General features: G+C 40.1%; 1 protein-coding gene across 1 annotated transcript in view; it reads right to left on the reverse strand.

Annotated features, from left to right (window-relative positions):
• WASHC5 (WASH complex subunit 5) overlaps positions 1-24,851 on the reverse strand; it is a 69,596-nt gene that overhangs the window by 44,137 nt on the left and 608 nt on the right. The window contains exons 2-11 of the mRNA XM_003408182.4: positions 18,209-18,515; positions 17,576-17,721; positions 14,838-14,922; positions 14,117-14,217; positions 11,363-11,555; positions 10,340-10,492; positions 9,048-9,161; positions 6,649-6,820; positions 2,270-2,397; positions 1,431-1,560 (exon numbers count right to left, since the gene is read on the reverse strand). Of these exons, the coding sequence (XP_003408230.2) occupies positions 1,431-1,560; positions 2,270-2,397; positions 6,649-6,820; positions 9,048-9,161; positions 10,340-10,492; positions 11,363-11,555; positions 14,117-14,217; positions 14,838-14,922; positions 17,576-17,721; positions 18,209-18,394 (1,408 nt within the window). The 5' untranslated portion in view covers positions 18,395-18,515. The remainder of the gene's footprint in view (positions 1-1,430; positions 1,561-2,269; positions 2,398-6,648; positions 6,821-9,047; positions 9,162-10,339; positions 10,493-11,362; positions 11,556-14,116; positions 14,218-14,837; positions 14,923-17,575; positions 17,722-18,208; positions 18,516-24,851) is intronic.

Genomic DNA, 24,851 nt, shown 5'->3' on the forward strand with positions numbered 1-24,851 from the left:
GCTGCTAACCAAAAGGCTGGCAGTTCAAATTCACCAGCTGCTCCTTGGAAACCCTATGGGACACTTCTACTCTGTCCTATAAGTGCTGCTATGAATCAGAATAGACTCAATGGCAATGGGTACTAATATGGTACTCAGCATCAAATAAATCATCAATATGGTTAAAATACGATAAATGCCAAAATACAGTGGTGACAAGCTCATATTGATTAAAATAGTAATTCTTTTTAAATAAAAAGCTATACTATTAAACAATTGCACTGCACTATTAACTTCATTGGAAATAAATCTAACAGTTAAAATAAATATTAAGCACTAAAAAAAATTTTGTCATCTTAAAGGTCAGAACTGTCTTCCAGGGCATTTTGAAAGGTCCCATCTATATAAACATTTGAAGTGACACCATAATTGTGCTATGGAGAAGATTTCCTAAAGAAGCAGGATTAAAATCATTAAAGTAAAACTTTAGCTTGCTTATAGTTTGAAGTTCTGATACCTGCTAGAGCATTGGTAAACCCTGACAACATTCTGCTGAGTGAAATAAGTCAGACACAAAAAGACAAACACTATATGATCCAGTTATGTGAAATATCCAGAACAGGCAAATGCACAGAGACCCAAGTATTAGTAGTTATTAGGGACGAGTGAGAGGGGGAGCTGGGGAGGTATTACTCGAGGGTACTGGGTTTCTGTTAACGGTGATGAAAACATTTGGAAACAGAGAGTGATGATGGTTGGACAACATGGGAAACATAATTAAGTCACTGAACTGTACACATAAAAATGGTGGAGATGGCCAATGTTTTGATATACATCTCATTACAATAAAAAACCCCACAGCAGTCTGCAGATCCCATTTTCTGCCACTAGATGGCAGGTGTGTTGATAAAAGGCATCAAGAACCCAACAAGTTTAGAAGACAAGCAGCTCGGATATCACCTATGTTGGTAGTTATGAATACTCTTGGGTGATAAATCCTTCCTAGAAGACTATGAAAGCTATAAATCCTCTTCTCCCATCACTTAAACTCACAGAAACTTACACACATAGTTTTACATTCTATTCACAGGGGAAGCTATGATTCTCTAAACCCTATTTACAAAGTATAGTATCGGAACCTTTGATTTAGCCTAACCCCATCTTTCGAAGATAAAGAACCTGAAGTTCAGAGATGATAACAACATTGCCCGAGGGGGCACAAAGTTAGAAGCAGCCAACACTAAACTTCAGATCTTTATCTGTTGTTGTTGTTGTGTGCCATGGAGTCGATATTCAACTCAGAGCAACCCTGCAATGTTAAAACAGAAGAGGGCAATGTTACAGCATAAAATGATGAAAACATAACGACTTTTTATTATGCCAGTTTCAAATACTTCAAATAGTCTGTCTATACATTTCAAACACATCATTATTTCCTCTTCAGCAATTACCATTTTTCTCCACTCTGGTTAGGGGTTTCACTCCTGAAAAGACATCAGCAAGCTCGGTCATCCGCTCCGAGCCTTCCTTCTTAAAATGCTCCCATTTGGTCTGCTTTTCTGAAAGCATCTGCTTGAACATCTGTTGAAGAGACAGAAAAGATTTATTAACATTGGAGAAAATACAAATTAAGTAGCCTACTAAGAAAGCCTGAGAGAACCCCAATTTACTACAATATATACAAAGATAACTAAAGAACCCTGGTGGTGTAGTGGTTAAGTGCTCAGCTGCTAACCAAAAGGTCAGTGGTTTAACTGACCAGCCGCTCTGCGGGAGAAAGATGTGGCACACTGCTTCTGTAAAGATTACAGGCGATGAGGTCACTGTGAGTCGGAACCGACCTAACGCAGGAAGTTTGGTTTGGTAAAGGTTAACATTTAACATCACGCCATCCTTGAAATGTTACTTAGGTTCCTTTGGAAGCTCTTGCTTCTTTTCTCAGGGTAGTGTCGCAGGCTAGGACAGGGTCCTGTTTCACGTCTCCAGGGAACCACATTCTTTTTCATTACAGCATTTACCTCAGTTGGCATTTACAGTTCACTGGCGTGACACTGTGATGAATGTCCGTATTCCTCAGTAGACTGAAATGTCCAGTCTTGTGCCTTTTTGCCCACCATGGTATCCCTAGTGACAAATGTTTGCTAAATGTTTAATCTTGTCCCCTTTCTACAAGAACTGCCTCAGGCAGCTAGAGTCTGTAGCTTAAATCAGAGACACAGGCGCTAAATCATTGTTACATATTTAAAAAAAAAAACTAAGACTTTGGCACTTATTTATTTAATATTTTTACCTCTTTGAGTATAAACTCAAATTGTGCAGTATCCAGCAGCAACTGGAAGAGGATCCTGGGATTGTACCTACAGTCTGTTAGAATCTGGTCCTTGATTTGACGGAGGCGTTTGTTGTTTGGATCACAGGCTAGAAATGGGAAGAGGAGGCTTAGCTATTTATTAAGTGTGTACAAAGTATCTATGAAATACACAATAAATTCTTAAAATACCGACTTTCATTCATTTTAAGCATTTGAAAGTCAAAAGCGAAATGTACACCAATGAAATAAATTACAGCACATCACGCTTGGAGTACGACCGAACTGCTGAATGGGACAACTGGATCTGACGTGGAATGTCACAGGCTGTGGAGGGAGAAAAGCAAGCTGCAGATCAGTGTTTCCACATTCTGTAAGCATTTTGGGGGAAACGTAAGTATATTTTGTAGACATATTATAAAACAATACGTGTATATGTACATATGCATGAGTGTAGTTTATATACACACATTAAAAGGACCAGAAGACAACACTCGCCATATTTTTAATGTGGTTACCACCGGAGAATGGATATGAGGCTTGGAGTGTGAGTGCAGATCAAAGGAAGGTCAGGAAGGGGCTTTCGCCTTTATATTTCTCTACTGTTTAAGTTTTACATGAGCATATATTATTTAAAAAAACTAATGATACAGTAAAAATCATAAACACAGAAGGCACCCTTAAACATCATGAAGGCCCAAAGGCATGGCAGGCACTCAGAACTTTGTGGACTATTCATTACCCAGGCATGAAGAGCTAAGGCAAGCAGGCCAAGGTCACAGTGTTAGACAGTGACTGACCTGGGGTAAAGGCCAAGGTCACAGTGTTAGACAGTGACTGACCTGGGGTAAAGGCCAAGGTCACAGTGTTAGACAGTGACTGACCCCGGAGTAAAGGCCAAGGTCACTGTGTTAGACAGTGACTGACCCAGGAGTAAAGGCCAAGGACACAGTGTTAGACAGTGACTGACCCAGGGGTAAAGGCCAAGGAAACAGTGTTAGACAGTGAATGACCCAGGGGTAAAGGCCAAGGAAACAGTGTTAGACAGTGACTGACCTGGGGTAAAGGCCAAGGTCACAGTGTTAGACAGTGACTGACCTGGGGTAAAGGCCAAGGTCACAGTGTTAGACAGTGACTGACCTGGGGTAAAGGCCAAGGTCACAGTGTTAGACAGTGACTGACCCCGGAGTAAAGGCCAAGGTCACAGTGTTAGACAGTGACTGACCTGGGGTAAAGGCCAAGGTCACAGTGTTAGACAGTGACTGACCTGGGGTAAAGGCCAAGGTCACAGTGTTAGACAGTGACTGACCCCGGAGTAAAGGCCAAGGTCACTGTGTTAGACAGTGACTGACCCAGGAGTAAAGGCCAAGGACACAGTGTTAGACAGTGACTGACCTGGGGTAAAGGCCAAGGTCACAGTGTTAGACAGTGACTGACCCCGGAGTAAAGGCCAAGGTCACTGTGTTAGACAGTGACTGACCCAGGAGTAAAGGCCAAGGACACAGTGTTAGACAGTGACTGACCCAGGGGTAAAGGCCAAGGAAACAGTGTTAGACAGTGAATGACCCAGGGGTAAAGGCCAAGGAAACAGTGTTAGACAGTGACTGACCCAGGAGTAAAGGCCAAGGACACAGTGTTAGACAGTGAATGACCCAGGGGTAAAGGCCAAGGAAACAGTGTTAGACAGTGACTAACCCAGGGGTAAGGGGCCAGGTCACAGTGTTTGACAGTGACTGACCCAGGGATAAAGGCCAAGGTCACAGTAACAGTGACTGGCCCAGGGGTAAAGGCTAAGGTCACAGTGTTAAGACAGTCACTGACCCGGTGGGTAAAACACCAGAAGTGACGTCTTGATTTCTAGGCCAGCCTATTGGCTGCCAAGCTAAACTATTTCAAAGAAAAGAAACAATACATTCAAAGAAATGTAGACAATAAAAATACTGATATTTGTTGAGATTAGTTTATTGGGACAATTATTTATCTCAAAAAGAACAAGAAAGTAGGATATAGCAAGGATACTTACAAGAAAAAGCTACCTGAACTGGAAATAAGACCAAAATAACAAAATTAACAATAGAAACTGTCATTAATTAGCCATAAAGTTCACAGTTGAGTAACACATAAGGTCTTTGGTGCCACACTAGCGTTGTATGTGTGAATTCCCTCATTTTCCCCATCAAATATCATAGATGGCAGGCGAGGTTGACAAGAAGGCCCTTGGTAGTTGCAGTAATATTACATACATATACGCCCACTTTCCTAGATCTCTCCCTCCCTGTCCCCCCTGCCCCATTTGTATCACAGGATAGCTGGCACGTGCAGAATGAACTTTGGTATATGAGCACGTGTTACAGGGTATTTTGGGCACTTCAGCTACGGTGAAGCCTGTGGAAGGCCATTTTAAATACTGATTTTTAAGTTATTTCATTGAGAAGGGCTTGCTTTTCATAGGGAACTGCAGAGTTCTGATTTACCATGTATTCTCCAGAACGATCTGGGAAGAAATACACTGGAACTGGTGACTTTGATTACTCAGAGAGGAAAACTTTTTCAGTTTACACTGTCTAACTGAAAAAACAAAACTCTTAAGAAGTTCCACTTGTCTGTATCAGTTCTAATTCAACAAGAAGACTTCTGATATTAATTTACTTTCATTTTTGGATAGGGGACATACGAATCTAGTTGACAGAGAAATACTCTGTATTCCTCAGTGGGCATTAACGATTAGCTAATTAGCTCCTCAGCAGCAACTAGGTTTGGTTCCAGTGTTTCTAGGGTCTGACCATCTCTTTTAAAATCAAACCATAAAGAATTAGAACTAGAGAACTGACAGCACACATCCTACAACCATGGTGACCTTGGGGTCAGTCTTCAATAGCCAATGTTGCCTCAGAGTGTTTCTTTAAGAGCACTTCAGAAGTATCTGAAGCCTAGGCACAATGACCCCAGGAGGATAATAGTATCTGGTGTGCCTTCCCTCCTGCACACCATGATCAAAACACCATAAAAGCTAAATAAGCAATTATTTTTCTACCTATGACTCACAACCAGATAGGCGAATAATTTGTCCCTGGTAAATCATGACCTTGTGCAATCAGGTCAGACAACTGGCCAGGCACAAAAATGGAAACCAGATGTGGCTGATGATAAAAGCACAGGCCTCTGGTGAGCCGAGGTTTTCCCTGGCATGGGTGCAGAACCGGGAACCTACTGGCTCGGCTGTCAGGCACAGTCGCGCAGAAGACGAAGATGAGGCTGAGTCACTGGAAAAGCAGACTCAGTTTTAGGATAGGATAAAGTGAGGGCCTGGATTGTTTATATGCTGGTGAATTTAAGGCTTTTGGTGAAGAAGACTGTAAGCTGAGTCAATGTAGTAAAATCTCAAATTAGAATTAGAATTTATGCCAAAATAAACTCTAATTGACAACAGATCCATTAGATGATTAAAAACTTCAGCCACAGTATTCCTGCTGTGGGTAAATCGTGAATTGGAAAGGGATCTAGGCCAATAAGCAAAACGACGAAAAAATTTAGAAAGTAGCATTTGTGAGAACGGGTTTAAGATGCTGGGGATTTCTAGTCTGAGGGTAGAAGGCTGATGAGAAATCCCACACATTTTCAAAGATACGAAGGCTGAGGAAGTCCAACTGCTGTTCTCACTTCTGACCACTTGCAGGAAGTGGGAACTGATGGGAGCCAGAGTGACTGTGTGGTGACACGTGGAAGAACATCTCGACTGAGGGGTGTGAGATGAGGGGCTTGGGTGCTAACTGAGGGGAGCAGCAGAATAATCTGGTATGGACAGATTTTTTAGAGACATGGTTTTAGCTGAAAGAGCAAGGAAGGGCTGAAAGCTGTACCGTCTCAGGGCGGGTCCTCAAGAAAAGTTTGTTGAATGAAAAACAAAAAGCAGAGGCCTTTCCAGGGCTGCTGAATTGCACAGCTCTGAGGGGGAGGGATATACAGCTCTGGATGACCGAATTAATTTGTTAATTAATGTTGATCAAGCATTTACTAAGTGTAAAGAATTGTGTCAGCTCTGAACAAGCTCAGAGGTGTGACTCAGCCCAAGCAATTTATTTTACAACTACGAAACCAGGAGTTTGGGAGTCAGAGATGCCTTGAGCAGGGAGGTTAAATTTCCTCATATTCCCCAGGACCTAATAGTACCTGACAAAGAACAGCTATTCAGGTATGTTACTGACTTGTCCAAGCTGACACAAAAATGACTGACCTAAAACAGTAACTTGATTCTCAACCAAGGGCTCTCTAACTGCTAAACCACACTGTATCATGGAGTAGATATAAATTCTGAAAGCCTCTCTATGGAGCAATATAAATGGCCGTCTTTCGTGCATTACCTGAGTCTGCTGTATGAAGCATTAGCCATCGGATGGCAACGTTGCAATCTCTCAGGCAATTCAGAAGCCTTGGGATGTTGTCCAGAACCATCTCCTCCCGTAAGCAGCCTTCCTTCAGAAACTGCTGCACTTGCGTGTGCACTCTTTCGCTGACAGTAGCGTATCTGCTTGCCTTTGGGGGGAAAACTTGAATTATTTTCAAAGAAAGAAAGAATTATTTATCTTGAAAATGAATCACATTCAAATGAATTCCTTGACACATAATAACATCTCTCTCTACATGAGGTAAATCCTGTTTGGACTCAAGTTTACAAGGCACAAAGGCAGCCAGTTGATTGGGTTTTTTTTTTTTTTTTTTAAATAATATTTTATTGTGTTTTTGGTAAAGGTTTACACGCAGTTTAGGTTTCCATTCGACAATTTCTATACAAGTTGTTCAGTGACACTGGTTACATTGTTCATAATGGGTGAACATTCTCCTTATTTCCTTCCTGGTTGTTCTGTTTCCATCAATCTAGTTTCTCTGCTTCTGACATTCTTTTCTTTGTTTTAAAGTAATTGCTGACTGTTTGGTCTCACATAGGTGGTTTTTTTAAAGAAGCACAGTACCTACAGGTAATATTATTTTTTGAGCCAAGTTGTTATTTAGCTACAAGGTGACCTAAGGGGTTATTATTTATTTATTTTTTAAAACAAATTAGAGGTTCTGTTCCACATTTTTCTCCCATTCTATCAGGGTCCATCTATTGTGGCCTTGATTAAAATGGTCCGTAGTGGTAGCCAGGCACCATCTAGTGCTACTGGTCTCAGAGTAGATGAGGCCATGGTTCATGTAGACTATTTCCCTGCAGACTAGTTTCTTCTTTGAGTCTTTGGTTTCCTTCTTCCTCTTTTACTCCAGATGAGTAAAGACCAATAGTTGTATCTCAGACCGGATGTTTTTAAACAGAGCATTAGAATTAAGAGACTAAATCCTAGTTCTGGCTGTGGCTAAATACGGGTATGACTTTGAACTTAACCTCTGCATTCTGATTTCTTTAAATGTCAGATGGAGAACTGGATCAGCTGACCCCATAGGTCCCTTCTATTCTTAACTTGGATGAAAAGAAACATAAAGGCAGAAACTAAATTGCTTATTCTTCCTATTATTATTGGCTGAAGGAGGCAGAGAAGAGCAGAAATCGAAAGATAAGACTTCTATAGGTATATGAAAGCTAAACTAAACAATGAGCCTCAGTCTTTCAAAACTGAATTTTCAAGCCAGCCTTTTGGCAATCTATTCATTCTCCTTTCCTAAAGCAAGAGTTCAAATAAACTTTAAATGTCATTAACCTAAGTCAAGTTAGTTTAAAACTATCACAAGGTATTTCATCAGAAGACTCTGAAGAAACTTCTTAAAATGTCATAAATGAGAAAATGCAAATGTAGAATGGCTATTTTAGTAATGAAAGATTAAAGCTCTGATGCCAGTAAGTACAGAAGTTCTGTTTTCTCTAATATATTTCCAGGAGGTATGCCAAAATTGAAATTATTTTGTGCATTATTTATGGAATTCAATTTACTTGAATAAAACATGCTGAAGTGTTTGGAGACAACACTGTTCTATCCACAGTGGAAACTCAAAAACCCAGACAGCCAGGCGGGGTGACACGCTGATTTAGAAATAACAGTTATGCTCCCTAATAAAAGATTTTGTATTTGTTCATCTCTTATACAGGCATTTCCTTCTGCTCTGTGTTCTTGTTAAGGAGACAGGATATCACCGTTTAAATTTTGAGATGAGTAACTTGAGCCTTGTTGCTTAATTAGGGCATCAGAGATGATGAATTTAAATTATAGTGACAGGACGTACTGTGTACATTCAGTTACCATCTTCAACATTCATCCTACTGATAAAAAATATTAATTTCAGATACTGGTGAAATCAGCTTTGCCCATAAGGGCATAGTCTTTAAGCAGGGTAAACTAAGTCAATTGAGACCCTATATCACTGATTCATTTTAGGATCGTCAGTCTTCCTTAGGACATTTACACACATCACATAATTAAAAAATTTATAATAGTCTACCTTATTCGAACATGCAAAATTCACCCTTCGTTAATCACTGCACTAAAACGTCTATGTGGACATTTTCCAAATTCCTTGGGAAATCTACTGTGCTTGTTTCGTACCTCAGATAGGAGGCTTGTGGTTGTTAGAGAATTCTCCCTGGTTAACCAGAACCTGGAGCCCTGGTGGCGCAGTAGCTAAGAGCTTGGCTACTAACCAAAAGGTCGGCAGTTCAAGTTCACCAGGCACTCCTTGGAAACCCTGTGGGACAGTTTTACTCTGTACTATAGCGTCTCTATGAATCGGAACACATTCGACGGCGACGGGTTTTGGCTTAACCAGGACCTACCTGTTCTCTGACATTGGCAAGGTCCAGGGTATTGTTTAAAGCTGTTTTTGCAGCTTTGTACGGTTCCCAAGCATCTGCTAGATTCACTGTGATTCCCATGTAAATACTAATTACCTGAAAGAGGAGACATTCCTTTAGTATTTGTTAAACACTTACTTCAAGGCAAGGGCCTGGGAGAAGACAACATTATGACACTGCCCATTCCTTCAAGTCAAAGATCATATTTACTCCATTCCAAGGAGAAAAACAAGGTTTTCCAAAGGCATAGCTAAGTATCCTTCCTATCTGCACTTCAGAACAAGAGTGACAATGTTGCTATTCATGGAAAAATAACCAAAAGAAGGCTTTCTTTTCTTTTCAGTCCGCCAGGATGTTTTTATAGGTGTGTATGTAAGTTGGATTTTGACCTTCCGTCAAACTGAAAATGTTTCTGATTAGAGTATTATGGTCAAAACTTCTTTATTAAATTTAGACACATAAAGCCAGACTATCAGTGGTTTCCTCTCAATGGTTCAACTCCAAGCTGATAAGTATGATTCATTTGTGGACAGGAACCATCATCTCCTAATTGAAGGCTGTTCTTCCCCTACTGCCAGTGAAGTGCCTCATCCAGGTCCCTCATCACAGATAATTAATGTGATTCAATAGCTGGTAAGAAGTAGAACAGCACCTGCTGACAATGTGTCTGCCCTTCAAATGTTGGTGTTTCCAATTCATAGTACTTTGTTAAACTCTCCATGTGTAAAGAAAACATTTCATACATATTAAGTTCGCTGAGTCATCTTTATTCTTTAAGAATTAATATTTTTAACTGAAACAAAAACATTAACAAACTTACAAGCACATCCCTACCATAGATAGCCTTAACAGCCCCATTACTGCTGGCTTATAGATAAAACTTAGTATAAAAGTGAAATCCTCATTCACAAAATGACAAATCAGACAAATTTTGCTAGCTTAGATGGATAAAATAGAAAAGAATAAAAAAATAATTATGTAACTTAGTTGCAATCTCTGTAGCTAAGGGAAGATACATTTTAATATGTGGTTTGACCTTGAGAATCTCCATTGTGGAAAAAAACTAACAGGTTCTTTAGGAAATTTTACTGACCGGTTTATTCCTTCATGTTATGATGTATAAAATTCTTAACACAGTAATTTTACCATGGTGATTTTATGTGCCATTATTTATAAAATTATGCCCTCTCGGTAAAAGACCAATAGAATTTAAAGTCAGTATTCTAACAAATAACTCTAATACTAGAGTGAACAAAGGGTACTGTAATACTTGCCCAATTATCTGGAAAGTATTTATCCACTATCTCTCTCATCTTTGCCTGATGGGTGTGCAGAATGGATGGGTCAAAGTAGAGAATCACGTATAGCATAGCAGCTTGATTTGCCAGGGCAGTGCTGCGATGCTCAGGCAACGGGTATGCAGAGACCTGCAACACAGAGCCCACGCCCGGGAGAGTTAGCTGTTGGCAACACTCGAATGTATATGGGCTCCATATAAGTGACCTAGCTCTAGGGCCTATCAGTCTCTCACCAGCCCATCTCCTGTGAGGATCCTGGACACTGGAATGAACTGTGGCATCGCTAAAGCACAGCCTTCTTTCTTACCCCTAATGCCACAATATTCTCTCTTCCTTTTAGCCCGAAAGTTGTCCCATTTCTGTGTCTTTTCCAACACAGATAATGAAGTCAAATGGTAGCTGTCTCTGGTATCTTTGAAATAAGTGAATGGTCCACGTAGTGGATGGGAGACTGAGACAACTTGCAAATGCTGCAGTACCTTACAGCCCTGCTCATGCCACCTCCTTAGCTGCATTGCCTGGTCTGCCTTTGTGGCCTGCTGCCATCTTGCTAGTCCTGCTACACACTCCAAGACACCCTGTGCTTCCCCACCACAACGTTCACCCGGCTTTATCATAACTCCTTAGCTGTCTTCTTTCCTAAGCTACAAGCTCATTACGGGTAGGGACCATAGCCTGCCTTCTTCCGTGACGTCCCCAGAACTCAGCACGTGAACTGGCACATAACACACACTCAGTAACTCTTTCCTGAATGCCTAATTAAAGGAGTGCAACTTCTTTGCAAATACAGTTCAAATCCCATCTCCTCCCTAAAATCTCTCGTTCTAACAAAATTAACATCCCTCTTTCCGCTACCCTCCTGTAACATAGCTCAAGAGGGTTTACATGGTTTCTAGCTGTTCTTCCTCTTTTGAGCAAGAAGGAAGGAAAGGAGTAACTGAGAAGGAAAGTGAAATCTGCCTCTTAAACTATTAAGATCGTAACAGATTTATTCCCCACCTGGTTGTAAATATCATCAGATCTGAGTCGACCAATGACCATACTAATGAACAAGTCACTGATAGGCACTCTCTGGAAATAGCTCTCAGGATAGTTGGGTGGTCTTTTGGCTCCTGGTTGGCTGGAATAGCCTGTACTTCGAAGCAGCTTACAAATATCGTCCATGTTTGAATCAGCAGAAGATCGGGCAGCACTGAGTCATATTCACAACAGGAAAAGATCAAACACACCTGCATATCAGAAACTCAAAAATACAGCAAGGCACAAGAATTCCAGTACAACCTGACTACAGTTTTAGACATGATCATGAGTCAATTTATATCATTAAGATACAAAATCATACTTTCAGAAAGCCTATTATAATATGGCAAACTTACAAGATGTGTATTAGTTCTACGTAAAAGCCCACAGTCTCTTTACCAAAATCCTTGGGTCTGGATTCATTTTGTAATACAGCATTTTTCAAATGTAAGAAAGTAATGTGGTGCACAGATCATACTTAATACTCCAGCAGGGTCTGAGTTGGCATCCCACAATCAACACATTAGTATTTCTACAATAAAATTTATGAATATGCACACAAATGAGACAAATAGAAACTATATAGCTTCACATTTGTTCTGGTCAGGTTTTGACTCCAACTGATTTGAGCTTAGATCAGGTTTTGCTGCCAAAGGAGTTACTGTGTGCCTGTGTTTTCAAAGCTCTCTGGATTTCAGGACTGTAGATAAAGAATGTGAACCTGTACCGACATTTCACAAATTAAAAAATAATTCTAAAAAAAATTATGTCATTTTAAAGTAGGATATATACTAACTGGTTTTCAGTGGCAAGCTGCTGCTTCTACAGACATCTAATACAAACATCCATGCTTTTAAGGGTGGTTTAGAATAGCAATCCCTGAAAGAAATGAACTAGCCTCAAAGAACTGTAGACTTGGCCATGACCTCCTCTTTACACAAGAATCTCTGTTATGCAACACTGACTTGCAATTGTGCAGTGTCATTTTAATAACAGATGTTCACATTCCAGTGAATTAATAACTGTGCCCCCAAAAGGGCAAAGCCATATTTTCGACGGTATGGGCTTGATGAAAAAAAAATTTTTTTCTTCTTCTTTACATTATTTGTTATTTCTGTTTTTCAAGGTACTTTTAGAAACACAGGCAAGGGTATTCCAATTTCCTTTTTAAAAACACAGATGCAAAATAGCTTGTGGTCAGGCTGAGCAGATGCACTGTGCATACTGGTGGGCACTCTCCTCACATCCTGATAAAGCCCACAGACTAGTGGAGTAACCTAGCATTGACCTGCTGCAGGGCGGCTGCAGGACCCAGAGCAGCTGAGTGGATAATGTCCTCAGACAACCCCCTCTCTTGTCCTATTTATTTTGTGCTAATCTGTAAGCTTGAAAATGGTCATTCTAGTCTGGAAGTTCCTAACGGATGCCTGCTCACTGTCTGCCGCTTCTCAGAATCTTCCGTATTTCTAACTTTGACCTTGTATCCAGATTTTGACTCGTTCGTTCAACAAACTAAAAACCTGTATGCTGGGTACTGGCACTAAAAAGTTGGTTGGGGGCTCCTGTTTTCAAAGCCCTCCTTCTTGAAGAGCCACACCCCTAAACAGACGTAAGCAACCCACAGCTGTGGATGTGAGCTTTTGTTCAGCTTTTGTTTCTAAGCATGTGAGACTTCACTTCCAACCTGACCCTGAGTGGTAACTTTCCAAAGTCAACCTGAAATGACAATAGAAAACTCATTTAATTCCCTTATGTCCTGCCAAGGAGTAATATTAGAAAACTTAAAAAAACCCAAAACCAAAACCAAAAAGAACATTCATAGTGCTGCTGTGTGCCCTCAAGTCAATTCTGACTCATAGCAAGCTCGCGGGACAGGGCAGAGCTGCTCCACAGTGTTTTCTGGGCTGTAATCTTTATGGAAACAGATTGCTAGGTTTTTCTCTCACAGGTCCGCTGGCTGAGTTTGAACTACCAACCTTTCAGTTAGCAGCCGAGAGCTTAACTATTTGTGCCACCAGGACTCCTTGGATTTCCAAAGTTCTTTAAAATTTATTTTCAGTGTTAAGGAAATTCAGCTTCCTTTTTTTTTTTTCTTTAAACTGAGATACTATTATGGATATAAGAATCTACACGGTATAGCAATAGCCTATACTATATAGATTGTTATTATTTATATATAAGAATGGTACAGTGGTTAAGAGCTCAGCTGCTAACCAAAAGGTCAGCAGTTCAAATCTACCAGTCGCTCCCTGGAAATCCTACAGGGCAGTTCTACTCTGTCCTATAGGGTCACTATGAGTTGGAATCAACTTGATGGCAATGTGTTTGGTTTTTGGTATACAGATCATACAACATATAGGTTATTATGATATAGGGAGCCCTGGTGGTGCAGTGGTTAAGAGCTTGGCTGCTAACCAAAGGGTTGGCAGCTTCAATCCACCAGCTGCTCCTTGGAAACCCTATGGGGCAGTTCTACCCTGTCTTATAGGGTCACTATGAGTAGGAACCAACTGGATGGCTACAGGTTTGATTTTTTTCCTTTTCTTTTTGGTTTATGATGTATGCGCTATAATAATTGTTAAATTCTTACAATGTGCTCAAAAGAAATGAGATTCTCATACTTCTTCCCCCAGCCAATACTGCTGCTGTTCACAATAAGAGCACCATGGAAACACGCAATGCATTTTACCAATAGCAGGGCTTTTGGAGTGTGCGGTCCTAGCCCAGAGATACCTGTATCGGTAGTAAGAAACCAGCATTCTCTCTCTGACTTCTCCTTCAATCTTTTGGTCAATGACCAGCAGCATCACTCCATATAAGTACAGTGCTTCACACTATGAAGAAAAAAAGACAATGGCCTAAATCATAGGCACATGTACTCTTAATGGACTGAAGTTGTTTATGGTTAGCAAAAATCAATTTGCTGACATCCCTCCTAAAAGCTCGATATTGCAAGGAGAATGCAGGCTTCCTTGAAGGGCTCTCACCTGTACAGAATGGGCTTTGAAAAGTTCACGCAAAAGAAGTTTTAATTCACAGTGATTATCTTTCAGCCGACCTGTTTTTGGTATTTTGCTTAAGGTATCAAAATAGAATCCCACTATTATAAATATCTCTTTATCATGAAGTCATTCACTTATTTAATAAAATTTCTTCAGTGATCTTTTTTTACTAGCTACCAGGCCAGATGTCAGGAATACAAAAGATAAAGATAGGGTTTTTACACTGACAAAGTTCATGACTGCTACTTAGTCTTCTATTTACTTGTAATTTTGTTTACCGTCTACTATGTTTTAAACTCAGATACAGGCCTGCCAGTTAGAAGACAGTTAACGGCTTATTTTGCGTCTCTTTAAAGACCGGTGTTCTGTATGTACTTGGGACTTGAGGCAAGGAAAGTGATGCCAAGTGTGATACTACTGAACTTCTGTTTTGAATGGTCACTATTACTTACTAAAAGCTGTTTTCCATCTTCATTGAGAAGCACAGTTTCTAAGGTCTGCTGAATGTAAACACCTTCATTGAGGTCATCTAGATATCTGAAAAGGAAACGATAAAGCAAATCACTCACTGATAATAGGAACTTCAACGTTTTTGAAAAAGAAAAGATCTTTTAAAGACAAGGCAGGATACCAGGTATTCTGGCCTTTAACTAATTCATGGTCCTTCATGCTCTTAATAGGGTCTTGCGAATAGGAATTCATAGTGATTTAGGACCATAGCTTGATATTTATGGCTAATCCAAGTAAAAGGAATTATATTCTAGTCCTGATTTATGAATTACAAATGTTTCAGGAATAATGGCATAAGAATACATAATAAAAAACTAAAACAAAAACCCATCGCCGTCAAGTCGCTTCCAACTCACAGCAACCCTACAGGACACAGTAGAACTGCCCCACCGGGTTTCCAAGGATTCGAATTGCCGACCTTTTGGTTAGCAGTTGAACTCTTAACCACTGTGCCACCAGGGCTCCAAGAATATGGAATAGCTAGTTTAATGAATAATAAATAATGAATTAAGAACTATAGAAATCAAAGACCTAAATAAAAATCTAAAACGATAAAGATCATAGAAGAAAAAATAGGGACAACACTAGGCACCGTAACACATGGCATAAATAATATACAAACCATAACTAACAATGTAAAAACAACAGAAGAGAAACGAGATAACTGGGAGCTCCTAAAAATCAAACACGCTCATCAAAAGTCCGCACCAAGAGAGTAAAAAGAGAACCTACAGATTGGGGAAAAATTTTTGGCTGACATATCCAATAAGGGTTTAATCTGTAAAATCTAAAAGATACTGCGACACCTCAACAACAAAAAGACAACCCAATTAGAAAATGGGAAAGGATATGAACAGACATTTCACCAAAGAAGACATTCAGGTGGCTAACAGATATATGAAGAAATGCTCATAGCCATTAGATAAATGCAAATCAAAACTGCTACGAGATATCATCTCACCCCAACGAAGCTGGCACTAATCAAAAAAAACACAAAATAATACATGTTGGGAGAGGTTGTGGAGAGACTGCAACACTTATGCACTGCTGGTAGGAAAGTAAATGTTACAAAATGATACAACCACTTTGGAAAATGATTTGGCACTTCCTTAAAAAGCTAGAAATAGAGGTACCATAGATCCAGCAATCCCACTCCTTGGAATATATCCTAAAGAAATAAGAGCCGTCACAGGAATGGATACAATGGAATAATATACAATGATAAAGAGCAATGATGAATCTGTGAAATATCTCACAACACAGATTAATCTGGAGGACATTATGCTAAGTGAAATTAGTTAGCTGCAAAATGACAAATACTGTACGAGTCCACTATTACAAGAATGCAAGAAAAGGTTTAAACGCAGAAGAAAGCATTATTTGATGGTTATGAGAGTGGTGAGGAAGAGGGAGGGAAATTCACTAACCATACAGCAGACAAGAATCATCGTAGGTGAAGGGAAGGACAATACACAATACAGCGAAGTCAGTATAACTGGACCAAAGCAAAAACTAAGAAGTTTCCTGAACACAATCAAACACTCTGAGGGACAGAATACCTGGGGCTGAGCCTGGGGACCACGTTTCAGGAGACATCTAGGTCAATTGGCAGAACAAAGTTTATTAATGTTCCACATTCCACTTTGCTGTGTGGTGTCTGGGGTCTTAAACGCTAGGGAGCAGCCATCTAAGATGCATCAATTGGTCCCAACTCACTTGGAACAAAGAAGAATGAAGAACACCAATGATACAAGGAAAATACTAGCCCAAGAGACAAAAGGTCCACTAAATCAGAGACTCCATCAGCCTGAGACCAGAAGAACTAGACGGTGCCTGGCTACCACCAATGACCACCTTGACAGGGAACACAATAGACAATCCCGGATGGAGCAGGAGAAAAACGTGCAGCAGAACTCAAATTTATGTAAAAAGGCAAGACTTGAAGGTCTGACAGAGACTGGAGGAACCCCTGAAGCCATGGCTGCAGGATGCTCTATTAACCCAGAACTAAAACCATTCCCAAAGCCTACTCTTCAGACAAAGATTCGACTGGACTATAAAACAAAAAATAATACTCATTAGGAGTGTGCTTCTTAGTTCAATCAGATACGAGAGACCAAATCGGAGGCTCCTGCCTGGAGGCAGGAGGAGAAGGCAGGAAGGGACAGGAGCTGTCTGGCTGGACCTAAGAAACCCGGGGTGGAAAGGGAGAGTGTGCTGTCACATTGTGACAATGCTGGCACAACCAATGTCACCTAACAATGTGTGTATGAATTTTTGCATGAGAGATTGACTTGAGCTGTAAACTTTGACCTAAAGCACAATAAAAACGGAAAAAAGAAAAAAAAAAAAACAAAACTGTGGAAGAGACAGGAAGTTAACTGCAAAAAAAACTTCTATATATATATTTTTTTACTTCTCATACCTAATACTTGAGAACACAATTATAAACTACCGGGTTGAAAGCCATATGACTTAGTATAAACCAAAATTATTCTGATACCTCACAAGCAAAGGAAATTATCATAAAATTCTGAAATACTTAAGATGACTAGTGCCACATATTATTTGGTATGATGTAAGCTAGTAAGTGGCACAGTTACTCACACATGTCCTAGTGTGTCCCTTCTCCCTCTCCTCTACTGACAACGAGAAGAAGCTATGACTAAATGAATCATACCTGTTTAAGTCTACAATGTATTTATGCACACTCTGAAATGCTAAATAAAATCTGGTCACAATTTCGATGTTGTTTTCACGAAATTCTTCATCTAAATCCTGTAGCTCTGGCTTAGCTTCCAGTTTGCTTTCCCATAACTCTGGACCCTAAGAAGAGAAACAGAGTTATGTGCAAAGGTCAATAAAAGCATACTTGCTGGTCATAATGCCTAAACAGTCCTTTAAAAAACTGTTCTTATGCTTTAAAAGGGATATCAGAAAATGTAAAGCAGAGCAAATGAAAGTAATGAAGATAACAGAAGCCTAGATATAAAAACTTGTTGAAGGAAATGGATTTGAAATGTAACCAAGATTAACATGCATTTAAGCTTGGGGCACTTCACTGTGAAATGTATTATTTCAAAGTTACTTTTTTTTTTTTTTAATTTTATATTGTGTTAGGGCTTCTATACAATCGACAAAACCAAAATATCTATGTCCAATTTTCAAGTTAGTAACTGATACTAGGTTTCGTTCAAAAGCTTTCCTCTTCAACTCTTTCTCCATAGTTACTTAATCTCTCAGAGTCTCATGGTTTCCAGACAGCAGTTTTAGTAGAAAGGGCAGTTGTAAAAATGCAGTCGAGGAAGATTACCTTAAAATAGCTGAAATCAAATATGATATCACCATATTTCTGTTGGTCGGCTCGGTCCTTCAACCTGAACACAGCAGGAATAAACTCAGAGAGCCTCAAAAGTTCAGCAATGATGGCGTTGCCACAGGAAACAATCCTCAGGATTGCTTGGCCACAGAGGTTGTTCTCAGCTAGAAAATCCAACATAGTGAGGGTGGCCAGCTGCTCTCCTCACCAGTGGGGATGTCTAGTTGGCTTCAGGGCTGGAGCCTGAAGATCATGAAATGAAACCAGGGCTGCTCATAGACTAGCTGCTCCATCAAAGAACCTGTATCCAAAATTAAAAAAAAAAAAAAAAAGAAAGTCATCATTTTTAAAGGAAGCATGTGTGTATACATACGTAACACATACATGAAATTTTTCTTCCAAACTTACTAGAAAAACTGCAATAAATAAAGAGTTTTGCTATGGAACTCATGTTTTGCATGTGGCACTCTGGGCTTTTTCAATCCTTTACACACTTCTCCCTTTAAGAAAAGACGTGATGTTGCTGATGACCTGGCTTGGGAGAAGGATCCACTGGGCACGTGTGGTTCTAAGTACCCTCAATTGCACAACCTCTTCCGTACTGTTTGTTATATTAGCAAGTAATTGCAAGCAATCTAAATGAAGCTGGGAGAAGCATCCCTGTACAACATTTTAAGGCATTTGTTCAATTCTTTCCTCGAGATGGAATTGCAGGGTTATGGCATAAACACGTTCAAGACTCCTTTTAAAAATACAGATGCTGGGTTCTGCAAAATGTCGTGAAGATGGTTTATAAATACTAAATCAAAGCGGTCCACAAGTCTCCTCTCCTACAATTTAGCACTCAGGCGTTTAGCACCGCCATTGGGATCGGTTACTTGTATTCCGGAGCACTGAATGAGAATGCTTACAGCACTTAGCATACTGATACTGTCACTATGGCTAACAGGTTGTTCTCCTGCAATTTCTTGAAGGCAAGGATTGCTCTCCTTTATTCAAGCGCTCCTTGCTGAGTACCTCTCTGCCAGGCTGGATGTAACAATGTTTAAGCAACTACATTGCAATGCAGCGGTTCTCAAACCTGGCTGAATCACAGTGTCATCTGGGGTCATGGGGTTTGCGGTGAAGTAGGTTAGAGGCAGTCTTCTATTTTTAACAAGTTCCCTGGATGATTCTGATGTAAAGCCAGGATTGACAAAGACTGATCTTGTGGAAGACTGCAGCAAATAAATATAAAATGACGATATTCGCCTCTGTATCCTCTGTGCTTAACTCACTCCCTGGCATTGATGCACATGACAATTACATAAAAAATAACATGAGGGATATGAGAGGTGACGCCTGCCCCCTCCAGCTGCTTATAATACTGTTGGGAGAAAAGCCCTGAAGAAAAAGTCAGAGAAAGACGTGAAGTGCTTGAGTGTGTGGTCAAGATAAAGAAATACTGGGTGCAGCTGCCATTACACTGTCAGCATGGAGCCTTTACTTGATCTTATCTTGGCTACAGTATTCTTTTTATAATAGATGATCTTTAAGAAAGTGGCATCGTCTAGGAAATCAGGGCTAGAGAAGGAAACCCAGAAGTTAGAAAAGGCATAGTTTAGTAGATGACACTTAAAAACTTTTCTAGGGCTCCCAGCTGGAACAAAGGAGAAGACCAAGGATACGAGGGAAAGATTGGTCCAAAGGACTAATGGACCACAACTACCACAACCTCCACCAGACTGAGCCCAGCACAACTAGACGGTGCCTGATTATCACCGCCGACCGCTCTGACAGGGATCACAATACAGAGTCCCAAACAGAGCAGGAGAAAAATGTAGAAATACAGAACAAAATTAAAATTCAGACACACACACACAAAAACCCCAGGCTTGCTGGCCTGACTGGAGAAATTCCGAAAGTATGGCCCCCAGACATCCTTTTAACTCAATACCGAAATCACTCCCAAGGTCCACCCTTCAGCCAAAGATTAGACAGGTCTATAGGGCCAACAGAAACCCTGCTGGCGTAGCGGTTAAATTTTACGGCTGTTAACCAAAGGTTCGGCACCAGGCGGTCCTTGGAAACTCTATGGGGCAGTTCTACTCTGTCCTATAGGGTCGCTATGAGTTGGAATCGACTTGATGGCCGAGGGTTTGGTTTTGGTTTTTTGGTTTATAGGGCCAACAATAACACATGTGAGGGATGTGCTTCATAGTTCAATCATGTATACAAGACTAAATGGGCAAACCAGGCTGAAAGCAAAGACGAGAAGACAGGAAGGGACAGGACAACTGGACAAATGGAAACAGAGAACCCAAGATGGAGAAGGGGAGAGTGTTGACACATCGTGGGGTTGGCAACCAATGTCACAAAACAATCTGTGTATTAACTGTTTAATGAGGAACTAATTTGCTCTGTAAACTTTCACCTAACTCACACACTAAAAAAAATTCCTCTGAAAAAATATTATTAAATAAAGTTCATAATTTCTTAAAATTTTTTTTTTCCTATGGCAAAGAATTACAACGATGAATTTGCAATGCAGAGGGCAGACAGATGGTTGATTTTTAAAACATGCAAAGCGATCTCACAAGCTGACAAGAAGAGAGCAAATAACCCAACAGAGAAACAGGCAGAAGATATAAAAGGTGAGTTCAGGGAAGAGTAATCCCAATGACAGACAACCGTCCGAAAGATCCTTAGTTCACTGGCAGTGAAGGAGCTACAAATCAAAGCCAGTGCCAAAAACCACTTTACTTCCATTAGGTTGGCAATGATTAAAACGTATAATAATATCTGTTTCAGGTAGGAACTGGGGAAATACACTACTGGTGGAAATGTGAATTATTAGTCTTGAGAAAGTGAACCAATACTTACTGAAATTAAAAATATACACACTTTTTGACTTAGTAATTTCATGCCTGGGAATCTACGCCAAGAAATAAAAGCAGCAACATATAAAGATACAGGTCCAAGGATGCTTCCTGCAGAATTGTTAGTCATCTTACAAAATTTGAAGACAAAGTAAATACCCATTAGTAAGGCAACTGGAATTTAAGTAGCCATTAATAAGTAGGAATTAGAACTACACCGGTTAAGTTGGAGGATTTCTGAGAGCTATTACTAAGGGGAAAAATAAAGATGCAGAAACATAAATAGGATGCTTCCATTTTATAAAACAAAAAAAAAGTGATGTAATTAAAAATTATGAAAGTATACCATATAGTCCCCTGAAATAAATCAACTCAACTTGGTTTGGCCAAAGAATTAGTACATAGTTGATAAGAGAAAAAAAAAAAAAAAGAAAGAAAATCTTTTTCCTCTTATCGTAATTTTACTCTAAATTTTGTGTAATATAAAACTGGTACTTTGGGGGAGTACATGATTTCACCAAAACTGTCAATTTGATAATACAATATCCTGTACTTCAGAGTGGACTTTCATAGCCTGACCTTTAAATGGTAATTTTTGCCCAAAAGTTTCAAGGCATCATTTTCTTCTCAAAGGCTCTCCCAATCATTTTTGTCACCATCTTTGCTGTATTTCTTGTCTCTATTGTTAATTTAGCTAGGTCATCATTTGTCAAGTTCATGGAAGCCTGTGTCTTTTGCAACATTTGCACTTTCACTCTGCACTGGTATTGTACTCTATACATATGATATTAACCATTAGGAAATAGCTAGCAAAGATAAGCATTTGACCTCACAGACATCATTGGCCAGGAATATTTGAATAAAAGTAGTCAGCTCATTATCATTTTTATGTCAATACCATCTTTTATTTCCACAGGCAGTCTTATAACACATGGACTCAAATACTGAATGCTGAAATAGTGACTACACTGTACATAAAACCAGAATGTGGCAAGATGACAAAAATTACAAAAAAGATTGTGGCTTCTGGCTTGGGTATCTTCTGTAGCTTGCTTGCCACAGGGGAAGCAAATTGCCATGTTGTGAGACAGCCTTTGGAGAGGCTCATGTGACAGGGACTGAGGCCTGCCAACGATCACAGGAGTGAGCTTGGAAATGGGTTCCCACAATCCCAGTTGAGCCTTCAGGTGAGACCCTTCAGATGTGAGCCCATGCTCAGCTTGACTGCACCCTTCAGAAGAATCCCTGAGGCCAAGGTATTGGGCTAAGTCATACCCTGGCTTTCTAAACACAGAAAATGTGAGATAATAAGTAATTGTTGTCTTAAATAACTAAATTTTGGAGCAGTAATAATTATCTGGGTGAATGGCATTCCAGGTAGGGATTAAAAGTGCAAAGGCCTCAGGACAGGAATGTGCTTGATGTGTTTAAGGAACAGTAAGACGGCTGATGTGGCTGGAGCCTAGTGAGCAAAGGACAGAAGGAGAGATCAGGAAAGGTGGATGGGGTTGAGTTTGAGAGCAAGGAGATATGAGAAGCCACTAGGCTGTCTAGAGCTCTCATGACGGCATCCTATAATACACATAAGGCATGGATTTTTAACAAATCCTTTTCGTTTTCTCTGTGATGTTTGCTTGTTAAACCACACTGATCGCTAACAGGCTGAATTTCAGTAAATTCTGAAGGAGAACTTAATTTTCTGCAATGATATGGACTGGCATGGAAAATGAGAGAGGAAAAGGGAAAAACAAAAGACAACGGGCAAAACAGTCCCCTGTGGAGGGTCCTCTGAAGAACACCAAACTAAACCAGGTCTCAGCAGGATGAAAACTCTAGACACATTCAGAGAGGGGCAAGCGATAGTTAACAGGTCTAACTGCTACCTGGTTGTGGATAACGAGATAGGGCCAACAGTGGGGCCCTGGAGCAGTTTAAAACAAATCAAGTTAACTACTTTCTTCCTCACTCCTTCCCAACAAGCAGACAAACAGACACACTCAGCACCTTCAAGTACATACTCAGAGAAGCTGACGCCTCAAGTTCAAAACAAAACTAACTGGGATAATGACATAAGACTTTTGCATGTCAATCTCTTGTTTTAATCCTTATGCCCTAACCCAAGAACTACAACGTAGCCAATTTCCAGAACAACATTAGTAGGAGAATAGGAAAATAAATGTTTGGCAACAGTGAGAGAAATGTTATGGACCTTTAATATATAGGTTAATCACCTTCTCTAAAATTCTAAAAAACAAATGTTTATCTTGACTTTTTTAATATAAAAGCAAGATATGGTTATATTTAATGCCCTTTCAGGGAAGTGCCTGTAATCTGCCCCAACTCACGAAGAACAGTTGAGTTTTCCTTCCCCAACACTGCTAGCATCTCTAGCTAAATTTTTGAACAAGCTAAAACAAGATTAACTGAAAGAAGGAAATCACTTAGTTACATTACCATGTACTAGACCATGTCATCTGCACTAGTTCGATTTTTCATGTTAACAAATGAAATTACCACAATTTGCACAAATTATTCTTTAGCTAGAGTATCTGGGAAACAGCCCCCACTGTTGACAGAAAAACTGGCCCTGAAGAACAGAACCTAAGAACCATCATTCAAGATGCCCAAACACCTTGCCTCCATCTCAGAGTTAGGAAACTTTACAGAAGGGGCAGTGGTTCAGCGGTAGCATTCTCGCCTTCCGTGTGGGAAATCGAGGTTTGATTCCCTGCCGATGCACCTCACGCTCAGCCATCATCCGTCAGTGGATGTTTGGGTGTTGCTGTGATGCTGAACAGGTTTCAGTAGAGCTGCTAGACTACGATGGACTAGGAAGAAAGGCCCGGCCATTCTGAAAAGTAACCAACGAAAACCCTACGGATCACAATGGCCTTACCCCCAGGCAATCATGTGGATGGCACAAAAGTGGGCATTCTGTTCCACTGCACACGCGCTTGCCTTGAGTCGGGGGTCCAATCGATGGCAGCTAACAACCACAGAGTATGGTGAAAATAAAAACTGTAGAAAAAGCTGTCTATAACCAGCCTTTGAGGGGTTCTCTTGATGCTAGAGATGAAGGAAATTCATAAAGACCGTTTTACTCAATATAGGCTGCATTACTACTAGTGTAAAAAAGAACCAGAGTCCACTCAATTTTCTAAGTTTTTTTTACAAGTCATCCAGAAAAGAGGTTGTAACTTTATTTTTAAGAATGTGGCACAAAGCTGGGCTTTTCAGTTTGGAAAGTACTCCTAGACAAAAGACAGCACGCTTTCATGAAGAAAGGTTGGCATCATCACATCATGAGTACAGAACCGAAATTCTGAAGAAAATTAAATTATTCTGAGACAAACTACTGTTTACCCTACTCAGAGGACAAAGGATGATGTCTATTTTTATCATTTCACAAAACCTCAGTTCCATAAAGAAGGAAGCACTGGTTTCCACAAATCCATTATCAAAAACAAAATATAGTGGTTGCTGACCAAGATGACAGTGACAGGCATATCTGTTTCAGAAATGTTCTGAAATGACTCTGATCATTCTACTCGGATTTATGAATCCAGGTGAAGGAAAACTGGGGGTCCCTCACTGTGGGCAGAGGCAATAAAACTCACCCCTCCCTCCCATCACCTATGTTTGAGAAAGAACAGTGCACTTCGAATTAGAAGACCCGATTCCATTACTGGCTCTGTCACATTTTTTTTTTTTTTTAATGGTGAGACCATAGGCCTAGAATTCTTTTTTCGAAATGCAAAGGACAGGACTTTGGCGCTATT

The sequence above is a fragment of the Loxodonta africana genome, chromosome 14 (genome assembly GCF_030014295.1).
Source record: "Loxodonta africana isolate mLoxAfr1 chromosome 14, mLoxAfr1.hap2, whole genome shotgun sequence".
NCBI lineage: Eukaryota > Metazoa > Chordata > Mammalia > Proboscidea > Elephantidae > Loxodonta > Loxodonta africana.